The 12,602-nt window shown below is 36.9% G+C and overlaps 1 protein-coding gene across 1 annotated transcript in view; it reads right to left on the reverse strand.

Moving 5' to 3' along the window:
- Positions 1-2,547: 2,547 nt before the first annotated feature.
- The window catches only part of CCDC138 (coiled-coil domain containing 138), a 29,871-nt gene continuing 19,816 nt past the window's right edge, over positions 2,548-12,602 (reverse strand). The window contains exons 13-15 of the mRNA XM_081947085.1: positions 9,320-9,496; positions 4,804-4,942; positions 2,548-4,164 (exon numbers count right to left, since the gene is read on the reverse strand). Coding sequence (XP_081803211.1) covers positions 3,993-4,164; positions 4,804-4,942; positions 9,320-9,496 — 488 coding nt within the window. The 3' untranslated portion in view covers positions 2,548-3,992. The remainder of the gene's footprint in view (positions 4,165-4,803; positions 4,943-9,319; positions 9,497-12,602) is intronic.

Below are 12,602 nucleotides of genomic sequence, written 5' to 3' on the forward strand. Positions count from 1 at the left end.
AAACACAAAAGTTTTTGAGAGGCCTGCAAATTGCTCCTGGAGGCTGGAGAGGCAGAAACGAGCAAAAAACGAACAATAAACTGCCCATTTTTTGGCAAAAAAAATGCATATGATTTAGGAGGCTTGTAGAGTGCTCCTGGGGGCTGGGGGCAAAAAATGGCCTGTGTTTTCCTCATTTTTGCCCTCTTCAGCCCCAGGAACACTTTGCAGGCCTCCCAAAACCTATGCAGGTCCATTTTTGTGAAGGGGGCAGAGTTTTGGGAGGCCAAAAATGCTGTACTCAAGTGTATATGATACATCCAGATTTTCACCCTCTTTTTGGGGTGAAAAAGGTGCGGCGTATAGTCTGAAAAATACGGTATATGGAGTATGGGAGATATATAGTCAAAATAACATTCCTTTCCAGAGTCAAGAACATCTTGCCCTGCCCCTGGAAGGGTCTTGACTGGGAGGCATCTCCAGTTGGGACAGTGCGTGATTGGGTCATGTGACAGACATGTGGGTGCTGGGCAGGAGCTTGGGACTTTCATCTGGGTGGGGAAAACCTGGAAGCTCAGATTCGGGTTTTCTCAGATGTGCCAATATGACATCTCTAATAAAATGGAAATTTGAGGACTTTTTGGAATCTTTTTTTGTTGGGGGGGGGGGGTTACTTGGAACCCTGACAGATTCAGAGTACATGTGAATTCACACCAAAGCTACCTGTAACTACTTAAGTCAAACGCCCCTGCTGTAAAATCCAGAAGATTTAACATCTTTTAAGACATCTGGTTGGTCACTGAGGGATCAAAGCAATCTAATCCTGCACAGCTATTCCATGTGCTTAAGGAGAGGCAGAGGACCAGGGAGTGCACTTCCTATCCACTCCTCCCCTTTCATGAAGTGGTTGGAGTACTGTCTTCCATCCTGCATGCATCAATTCATTGCACACAATTTTAACGACCCTCTACTCGTTCCGCTAGGTTGCTGTCCGTGGAAGGAGATAGTCAAGTGGAATGGAACAAAGAGCCATCATAGACTCAAGAGAACATTAAACCCATCATTGATGGTCTGGTCCAGAGGGAGATGCATTCAGTTTATGCAGCCTTTGGCTTGCTCCACTAAGCTCCTCGTCTTCATCTTCCTCAGCTTCCAATCATTGGATCTTGTATGTTAAAACAAAAACAAAAACCAGGAAAGCTGATATAATTATCCAGCGGCAGTAAAGCAGCAGAAACAAGTACAGGACAGAAGCAAACCAAAGAAGGGTGTAAGTAAGACATGTGAAAGGTAGCTGAGCATTTTATCAAAAATGTCTTCAATGTTCTGTTTCTCAGTCCCAAGCTGCATGTTTGCAATACAGAAATCATGCCTGGGCATATTTGCTTCACAGGTTGAGTGACACGATTAATTTACAATTATAATGTAGACTAATATAAGGTCTCATCTCCACCCCATCTATGCATTGGTTTATCTGTTTTAATATTAATGCTTTAGCTTTTAATATCTGATGTCTTAATGTTTAAATCCTGCTAATTGTTTTATTGCTATTTGTGCTAGTGTAAGCCGCCCAGTCGCTTGGCAGAGTGATGGGCGGCATACTAAATAAAGTCCATAAGTCCCAAAAGGGCTATTGAAAAACATAGCTCCAGGCACATGTACAAAACATGTGTAATAAAAATCACTAAGACGATCCTTCGTTTTCCACGCCGACATCTTATGCAAATTGATATTCAGATACGTTCACATGACAGGTTTGAAAATTCTACTGAAGCTGACTTATTCAGGACTCTAAGATCTGTTCTTGCTTCGGTGATCGATCCATTTCTTTTTCAGAAGCCTGCTTCTAACCGAGAAGGAAAGTATGTTCTTATATGCGTTTACTGGTGAGGGTTGGCACTGAGTGAAGAAACTAGTTGGCCCTCTCCACAAAGATGAGTCAGAGAAACATGTAATCAAGTGTTTGCATACCTACCACCTATTTTTAATGCAATTTACTAAGTGCTTCAGACTAATCAAGCTGAGATTTTTTTCATCCATTCCTCCGAAACCTGTCCCTTCTCCTTACAGTTGCTTTTAGAAACTAAGATGCTATTTTCTTTCCTTTCTTTACAAGCTGACACCCCCCACCCTTAAACTAATGATTAGGGCTGTGCAAAACATTCCAAAGAAATGTATTGAAGCTGTGGCAGCTTGCATGAAGACTCCTTTTCAGATTGTTATAGCAGCTGCATCATCTGTAAGGCTTGTTTCTTTTGGTTATGTTTTTGATTGCCTACGTGTGCCCAGAAAAAGCTGCTATGTGGGTTGGGGTGTTTCTATGGAACCAAATGAGATGCGATCAAAGGATATGGGCAGAATGAGGGTTCAACCAAGATCCCTCTTTTACCCAGCAGCTTCAGGATCCTCAGGAATTTCCATGAATGGAAGAAGCCCTTCCTATTCTCGGAAAGGACAATCTAAGTTCAATTCAATATATAAACGTATCAATGAATAGACTACAATAAAAATAAAAGTCATAGTAGTTCAAAGATTTTTTTTCCCAAAGAATAACATTGCCAATATAAATAAGGATTTTAAATTGTTATTTTATTACATTAAAATGACGCCTAAGGCCATTTTAGAGTGGTCACTGTAACATGACAATAAAAAAATAAACACACATGAAGGATAAAATAAATCTTTTTGTGACCCTTATAAGACCCAGCCTACTGTATAGAAAATATCAGAAAAAACAAATTAAGACTACGTTCAAAAACTGGGCTTTTTCTAACATAAAGAAATCAGGAAAAAAAATTAAGTGTTGTGTTCAATAATGATTCCAAAAAGGTTCTTTGGAATGCATTATAGCTAAGGCACAGAATCTCTTTAAAGCAGCTGTGTCTTTTAATGTCCTCCTTAAAGCAGCTGCGTGTTTTCAGGTTCTTTATGAAGATATACCTTAAATACTTGTGCATTGAAGGATGTATTTAAAATAATTTTTGAAAGTTGCACATTTCTATTATTGTGTAATCTGAAATGTTCTGGAGAAAAGAAGGCTTCTTCCAAGGATGTCTCACATAGCAACAATCTTCAGGTACTTCACATTCAGGTTTGGGATATTTCTAACACTGACAAAAGAGCTCTTGGAAACTCAGCTAAGAATCAATGCTTTCTTTTCATAGGCCAACACCAATCTTCTCAGCTACTAATAGCCTCCACAAAACAGTTAAACATGTATTTAATGAAAGGCCATACCATCAACCTCAGTGGTTATACAATATTTTCTCATTGTATTGCTGCAATAGAAGTGCTGGGAAATCTGATTCTGTCAATTACCACTGAAACCTTGGGGTCAAGCGTTATGAGGAGGAAAATGAGCATCTCTACAGAAAGCCCAGCTGCCCAGGTAAAAGAATATTATGATTCTTTCTGTACTGTCCTAGTGATCAACCTGCAGGTCATCAGACATTCAACTCCATTCCTCTGGCTCCAGTTAACTTTCAAAAATTTGTGCCATGCTTTTTTCATGGTTTCTAAACAAAGTTGGATGCATTAAACTTCTGGGAAACTCTGCAGTGCACATATTTTATCTCTTAGTTGCTCCACAAATGGACCAAGAAAATGGGCTGAAATATGGCCCCATCACTGTCATGCCTCAAACATCGTGGAAGGGAAGAAAAATCGAAGTGTGGTTTCTGCCCACAGATCACTTGCCCTGTCCTAGTGGATGCAAGTTTACTTATGCAAAATGATACTATATGATAACCAATATACTATTCAGCAGATCTCATTGCAAGAATAGTGTATTGTGCTGTCTTTTGGGCTGAAGACCAGTCTATAAAACAAGTAAAGTACTTAAAGGTAAGCAATCCAGCATTATAAAACAGACAATTCCTATTAAAGTAATTCTATCTGATGTAGTGTTCTGAAGACTGGTACAACTGAGAATGTGGCAATTCCCATTCCACATGTTGTTAATTTATGTAACACAAACAAGCCACTGGAAACAACCTTTTATAAAATGCAGTCTGCTAGTCCCTTGCATTTTCACTACTTTCAATAGGGTTGTTTTTTATTAAACCCAAATTAAAGAGAATTGAGTTGAGGTTAATGCACAAAAAAGTGTGATCTGGATGTGCTGTCCTCAGTAGTTCTTGAATCATCAGATGAAGAGTAAACAGCTCAAACATCTTCTTGTTACTCCTGCAATATATTTTGAAAAAGATGCAATTAAAAAAGTCAGTTCAGGAGGTCAATTAACGCTTGATTCTGAAATTTCAACTTTCCAAAGTGAAATAAACAGTATTTGCTGTTATTCATTGCTGTATTTTATGTGGTTATTTTTAATGATAATTTATTAAATTTATACACACTCCCAGCAATTCTAGATTTTTGCTTTTGCAACCTCTAAAATAAATTTCATAGGCTGCATTTTAACTAAAATGACTCCTAGTTGTAACACAATGATATTTGCAAGATGTAGGATTCATTATTGCAGAAAAGGGAGTAGAAAAAGAATAGGCCCAAACCAGTTAGAAAAAAAATAATAAAAAGCTATTATTTCTATAGTTTACTATTAAAACTTGCTTAGATTACATTACTGATCTTTAGCCACTAACCCTTTCTCGGTACCACCAAACTAAGTCTTTCCTTAATGGTTTGTGATTGGATCTGCCCTATTTATTTGGTTGATTGTTGTCAAGTTCAATTATTGCATCCATGTTTTTTTCTATTCGTTTTCCCACAAATCTCACAAGCTATATGGAAATCCTGGGTTGCCCCGATTCCAACAAACACATAATATCAATCCTGAGAGAAGTATTTCGAGGTTGGAAAGCTTACTTGATTTTTGAAAGTTTCTGAAGCAGAATGCTGAGTTTCTCCAGGAGCTGAATATCAAGATTAGAACTGCGAAGAAGCACTGAACAAGTCCGGAAAAAGAGTTCATTGCTACAAGTTTCCAGAAAACGATTCAAATACCCTGCAAAATAAAGTGCTCAACAACTATAAGGAGCTCAGCAATCATAATTTGTGTGTATAGTTGTAAGGCATGTTATATCCAAATGTCTTCAACCTGGGATTCTATCAAACCTTCTAAGTTAAAATTTCAGCAGATATTACAAAACTGATGATGTATTGTATTAACTGGTGTTGATTCAGGTTTTTGCTTGGAAAGCATTAGAATCCATTCCAGAAGAATTTAAATTCTCAAAGAGCAAATCTCTCATGCCCATCACTCATACATACAATTAGTTGGGGGGTGGGAGGGAGAAATGATGTACAGCACAAGTAAGTCTACAATTCTTTTCAAGTTTCATGGTCCTTAATGAATACTGAAAAATATACTCTCTTGCTCAAAGTCTTTGAAAGAACAATGGTATGGTAACTCTATCTTTAATCCCCGTCCTTTGAAGGGATGGTTCCTTAGAATATTTCACCACTATCTTGACCTGCCCAGCTCCACTTTGCTATGTAGATTTTGATATTTCAGCTGAAGAAGAAGAGGCATGAAAAAGTTCCCATCCACGTGCCTCACTTTTGACTTTAGAACACTGATCCACTGTTCTGATCAGCAGTTCACCGAGACACATTTTACAAACCAGGTCAATGATAATTCATGAAAATCTTAATCCTAAAGATTTAAAAAATATCTCTTATATTAATCTGTGCATGTAAAACATAAAAAGCTTGAATGCCTCAGCTTTCTTAATAGTGGGAGAGATGGCTACCTTGTTTAGCACAGTTCTGGGTTACAACTGCTTTCTTTAACGCAGTGCCTGCCTCCTCTCCTCCCGCCAAGGAAACACAGAGCTGGTCTGTTTGCTTTGTTGGATTTCTGATATGTATTAAGTGGAAACTTATTTTAGCTCTGAGATTTCCCAACAGTATAAATAAGGCAAAAATACCAGAAACATCCGTGTTTGCATATTCTTTGACACAATCATCAATATGGTGGTATCTTTGCAACATTATTTTTAATGAAGGAAGGTTTCATTCCTTAAGCAACTAGCTGAAGTTTCATTTTTAGCAGGAAATGTTTTTCTCTTACTATTTGTTTCCATATCCCCTCTTAAGCAGCTTGCAGCTATCACATTTATTATGCTACAACAATATATTTATGGCCTGCCTTTGTAAGCAAAATGCTGGAAAAAACTGAGCGCAGTCCATCCTGCATAAAAAGAAAAAGAAAATCCTATGAACACGTAAGAGAAAAAGAAAGATTTTGGGCATTAAATGTAGGAGCAATATTACAATCCTATTTATTTATATGCCACCCACATGCACAACTGTAGGTGGCTCATAATATACCCAGTAAAACACTATAAACATCCACTGTGCTTCCTTTAGGCTTACTCCAATCAATACACATTTTAAATATTAGCATGCAACAGTCCCAATGTCTAATGAGTTTATAAAGTGCTGTAAAGGTTTCTTATCCATGCAATTGGTGGTTTCAATGTGAGTGTAGATTTTCAAAGGAAGCATCTACAGTCTAATATTTAGTCTTATGTATACACTAAACATTGGATGTGAAAGCAAGATTCTTATTCTGCTTGTTTCCTTTGCTTCTGCTCTCCTACATAGGGTTAAGAATATCTTCTCAATTATTCTTTTTGCCCCCAATTAAAAGGGTATTGCCTTATTCAAAATAAGACTCTTTGCCTAGAAACCTCTGCTGCTCATTCTGTAGTAATATAGATGCCAATATACAAGGTACCTTAGAGTACCTTCCAGTATTACAAGATTAAGTTAGGTCAGCATCTCATCATTACTAAGTCAAAAGGCTACAGAAATAAATTGAATATCTACAGAAATATTGCAAACAGCAGAAGAAGAATCAGCAAAGGTTCAAACCCACATGTATCAGCCAATCTGGGGAATGACACACAAGCCAAAAGTAAAGGACAATAAGCAAGATGGGTGCATTCAATTTAAAAAATGATGGGTACACTATTGGGAGACCTAAAACGTGAGTTTGGAAACAGATTATTCTGAATTATCTAGCTACATGGTCCCTAAGAATCAACATAATCAGTCAATCAAATCCATTAAAAAAATCTTATCTAAATCATGCATGCCTACAGCCCACTGCTATTATTGAATTTTTCCAAGTTTAGCTTTGGTTTATTCATTGTTAGTTTTATTCCTGAATAAAGTTGCAGAGTTCAATCAAAGCCAACAGTATTTTAGTGTACTCAGAGGGGTGAATTCAGACAATTCAGTTCTGTTTTGGACTCTAAGAAGGAGCATTGCTTTAGTCATAGGCTGACCTCTGTCTTCAAATTAGAAGAAAAACACAATCCAAACCTCTCAGAGAGAACGTTACAGTCAGGGTGAGAAAGGAAAGTCTGGAACAGGAAACCTTTTTTAAAAAAGCATGCCGCTTATCCTATATAAGCTATAAAGCATTTTTTTTCATCTCTAACTTCAAATGCCTGTTTAAGATAAGTTTGCACTTGCCCTTTAAAAGAATAAAGGATGGGATGGATTAACCCTTGCAGCAGTGAACACAGCTAATGCGAAGGAGAAATCTTACTCACAAAATGAAGAATCCAATTCTTAGCCTTTAAAAAATGATGGTAAGAATGTGTAGGTTCCTTTTCAAATAGGTAAGAAACAAAAAAAGATGCATGCCAGAGGTTTAATAATTAAGAGAATGATATCTGTAGCTACATGGTGTTTAGTTTTAATTCTAGATAACTACACAGATTACAACCCTTTTAACCTTTCAACAAGAGCCACCCTGAATAAAAAGCAGCAGTTGAATTCTTGTTATCTGCTGAACCATTCGTCAGTGGCACTTTGAATTAGTTATAGATCTTAGCAGGTGAACTGCTTTTGGGTGTGAAAGATTATGCTGTTCAGCTTCCAAAGAAGCAGAGAGAAGAGAATAAAATTATTTCCAACGAATTTCATTTACCCCAACCTTTCCTCCTAGGATTTAGAATAGAAAGTCAAGTTGCAACAAACCTTAAGAGATAAAAGTCTCACAGAATCTTTTATTCTGAGAAACTTTAACACAAGTTTTATTCCCTCCACAAAACAAACACATGGGCAAGCTTTGAGGTAACTCCAGTACTTCTCTTCTGAACAGAATATTTAAATTGCAAGGGTAAAAGTCAAGTCATAGGTGAATAACTTATTTGTGATGAAGGTACAGTCCTTCAGGGACAATTTTGTGGAATGAAAGAGGGCAAGGCCAACTCTTCTCTTTACCCACTTTTCCTTTTATTTTCCTCTGCAACTTCGTTTAGTTATCTTGGGTTTAATAATTTCACATATACTACCACTTAAAGCCAAAATGTGGTAATATATAAAGCAGATCCACTGTGGTAGATGTTTAGCAAAAGTCTAAATTCAAAGCTACCACATGGATTTTTTTGTGCAACTGACATAAAAGAAACATAGTCCCGACAATGTAGTAAGTGTCAAAACAGCTCACTTAACATTAGGAGGCTAAATATTTTTTTTAAAAAGACAATTATTTCCTGGTTAAGATAAAACAGCATAATCACTCTAGGCAGAAATTGTGGGATGAATCCTTAGCAGTGATTTATCTCAGTAGAAAATCAAGCTGTCTTGTTTGTATAGGAATGCAGAGTTCTTTCTTTTAATTCCACTAACTGTGAGTTTTAAATGTAGCATGATTATTCTGTTTGGCTGGAGGCACATCTGGAGATCTTACTTAATTTGATGTTAAAATATGACCAGAGACAGGAATCGTGGCGTTCTGAGGAATGGAATCAACAGTTGCAGGACCAAAGTGTTTACATGTGAAAGTTTAAACAATTTAATCATCCAGGTATCAATTTAAGAAGCCATTAGTTAGAATTCCAATACAAGAAACAATCCACAAGACAATAATGTACACAAACCCACTGTGTACATGTTTATTTCTAGAGAGCTTACACATACTAAGTATTCAATCACCATTAGAAATCAGAAAGAATTTAAAGGCATCTTATTACTAGAATTTGTATTTACATAAACAGGTCTATGCTGAGATCTCAGAGCTTGTTGAAAAGGTCAGCCCTACAATATTTAGTTGGACATTATGCTTCCATACATCATAATTTCATGCATAAATATCCGATGGGCATAAGGCTTGAAATCCCTTCTATAAGGTATAAATGTTTTTTAAAGCATTCATTTTTTAAAACTAGCTGCCTATCATATTGAAGTACAGCAGAGGAAAACACATTTTCTTTTGAAGTATTTTCCATTCTGCCTGATAAAAATAATAGTAATCCTTCCCTTGCAATAACTTAGTGTGCAATTACCACAAAATCAAACGTGGAGGGCAAATAAAACAAGCTAAACCATGTAAAAAGTGTATGAAAAAAGGTTGATTACTTACTAGATTCTGTTGTCATCTGAAGTAAACTGTCAATGGCATTGGAAAGGAGGCCTTTCCTTGACATTCTTAGGTGAGTCAATATTATGGGCACAGCTTGGTAGTCCAAAAACAAGACTTTCCCTTCCTCTGTCTTCAGATCAATGCAAAGTGAATCAAAGGCTTGTGCCAAATAATCAGCTAAAAGATATATTTAAATTTAAATATTAGAGATGTACACCACTGTTTCTAGACATCCATACAGGGCATCACTAATGCGCATAAAATCCTGCACAATGTACTATATCAAAGTTTTTAAATTATATTGCTTACCAAATGAATTATTAAATGAATATGTTTGCTCATTATGTGTGTCAAGCAGTACCATATTAAGAAAATTGACTCGAAGCAAATTACACTCGCAAAATCCTGTTATGTTTTATTAACGACAACCTCAACAGCTATATAAACTTTATATTTACAGCATACCTAGGCTATTTTAAAATTAGAACCATCATATATAGCAACACAATCTTTGCCCACTGAAGGTGATGTTATTTACTGTATTTTTCGGCGTACAAGATGCACTCCCCCCCCCCAAAAAAAGAAGTTGAAAATCTAGGTGCGTCTTACACACTGAATACAGCATTTTTGGCCGACCGAAACCCTGCCCCCTGTGCAAAAATGGACGTGAAGAGGGTTTGGGAGGTTTGGAAAGTGCTCCTGGGGGCTGGGGAGGGCAAACATGAGCAAAATATGGTCCATTTTTGCTCGTTTTTGCTCCCCCCAGCCCCTAGGAGCATTCTACAAGCCTCCCAAAGCTCTGCATATTCCCCTCCCCCCCAATAATCGAGGTGTGCAGAGGCTTTGGGAAGCCTGCAGAGTGAAAAACTTTTTTTCAAAATTTACCTTTTCAAAATAATGGTGTGTCTTATACTCCAGTGTGTCTTAAGAGTCCAAAAAAATATGGTAGTTACTATACAGCACAAAATTTTTTTTTTTTGCTCTCTTCATAATTGGGAAAAGTTTTGAAAGACCAAATAGTCCAAATTTTAGAACTGACCAAATGAAAAATTCATCTACTTATGAAGTGGAACTCCAACTTTAGGAAAGCAACAAGCATTCTTCTATGACACACAGAACAGCATCAGCCCAAATGGTCTCGCATTTTAAGCCAACAGACTGTATGTGAAATGATTTATAATCCCAGGGTAGGCATATTGGAAACTTTGCGTACTCTGGATGAAAGAAGCCTTTACGATGTGACAGACAAAGATGACATTGCACCAAAAAAGCCACGCTATACAATCCCCAAGCTTTTAATTTTTAATTTTCGTTTTTTTAAAAATGTGCGAGCATATGTCTAAACAAAGCTAGAGCTGATGCTAGAAAATTTGGGACAGCAGGCCAATGTTTAATTTAAAATGTCTAAAGTACAGAATCAGGTAAGGAGCCTAAAAGGAGGACCTAATGGACCCTTTGCTGAATGCTCCTGGTTCACAGACCATTTAAAGAATGCTTTTTTAAAAACAATATCTTAATGACAACATTAAGATATTTGGACTTCACTCCCAAGATTGCTGGCAAATTCTGGGAGTTGAAATCCAGACATCTTCAAGTTGCAAAGGCTGAAAACACTGCATTAAAGTGATCGATGCTTAGTAATCGTCATACAGGTTTTGGGAGGGTTGCCTTCAGGTTGTCCTTCTGCCTTAGAAAAAATGCATCAGAACAAAATTGTACACAGTGGAGCTTCGAAGATGAAGGAATATAGAAAATTTTGTAGATTTCTTGTAGCATTATGATGATTCCATAGTCTATTTCTCTCCTTTCACCTTAACAACTAGGCCACTCTTTATAAACATAGATAAAGATTACCCTCGCACATATGTGCTAGTTGTTCACTACTCTAGGGGGCAGTGCTCATCTCCGTTTCAAAGCCAAAGAGCCAGCACTGTCCAAATATGTCTCCGTGGTCATGTGGCTGGCATGACTCAATGCCGAAGGTGCACGGAACACTTTTACCTTCCCACCAAAGGTAGTTCCTATTTTTTCTACTTGCAGCTTTTACATGCTTTGGAACTGCTAGGTTGGCAGAAGCTGGGAGAAGTAACGGAAGCTCACTCCGTTACGCAGCACTAGGGATTTGAACCCCTAAACTGCCGACCTTTCTGATTGACAAGCTCAGTGTCTTAGGTGCTGAGCCACCGCGTCCCTCTATAAACATATAATAGTTTAAATATGCCCCAGGATTTCCTGTTTTTTGTTTCAAGGTGGCTGGTCCTCTGGAATGGATATAATAATGTAGAAAAAAAAAATCAATAGATGTTTAGATGGTTGAAAAATACCAACACTCATCTACTCATGAAATTCATGACTATGAATTTTTCACTGGCCATTGAAACTTATTGTTGTACTGAGCTGTATTTAACCTTCAGTGAAAGAAAAAAATCATCCATACAGAAACTTGCCAACATCAATCTGAATATTTAAAGAATAACAGGAATAACAGCAAAATCCTATATTTTTAATAATAAATAATAAATAAATTGCCATAGTGTTCAGTGTAGGTTATTGGTACGTTTAAATAACCTAAAATAGTAGATAGGTAGTAACTCTACTCCCAGTAAATTTTTCACTAAAAACTCTGGCATCTTAATGCAAACTACACTTACTTTGGATATATTTCAAATACTGTAATATGTATGTAGGTTAATAATATAATAGTATTTTCCTGCAAGATTATATAACTCAGAAACTGCAAAACCTTACTTAGAGTGCCCCCTACTGTATCTTTAAAGCAACAAGTTATTTACTAATTATATAATAGTACACTTAATTTAATTTGTAATGAACACACATTTTACAATTTCATCTAAGAAAGGAATTTTGGCTTATTTTAAGGCTTTATTTTTCCTATGATGGATTGAAGGCATCCTTCACTGCTCATTCTTGCTTTAAAAGGCAGGATCATGGAGATCTTACATACATCTGTGGGAGGACTGACTGACTTCCAGTTCTGCACTTGAAAAGTAGAGAACGCAATCAGAAATATAACCTAAGAGGAGACAGTGAAAATATTCCCATTCCCCATCCTCTAATCATTTTATAGGCAACAATCTCCTGACCACACTATCCATCTACTATACAATAAGCTGGCTTCAATAAGCAATAGTCTCGTTCTCCTTAAGTGAGTTATAATAAAGCATCCTGCATTAAGAGCAGGAAGAGTGGCTGAAGGAAGACACTTTAGGAGGAATGGACAACCTATTGAAGGTTCTTCTGAAAAGAGGCTTCAAATGAAACA

Source organism: Natrix helvetica (genome assembly GCF_964273705.1).
Source record: "Natrix helvetica genome assembly, chromosome: 3".
In the NCBI taxonomy this organism is placed as follows: domain Eukaryota; kingdom Metazoa; phylum Chordata; class Lepidosauria; order Squamata; family Natricidae; genus Natrix; species Natrix helvetica.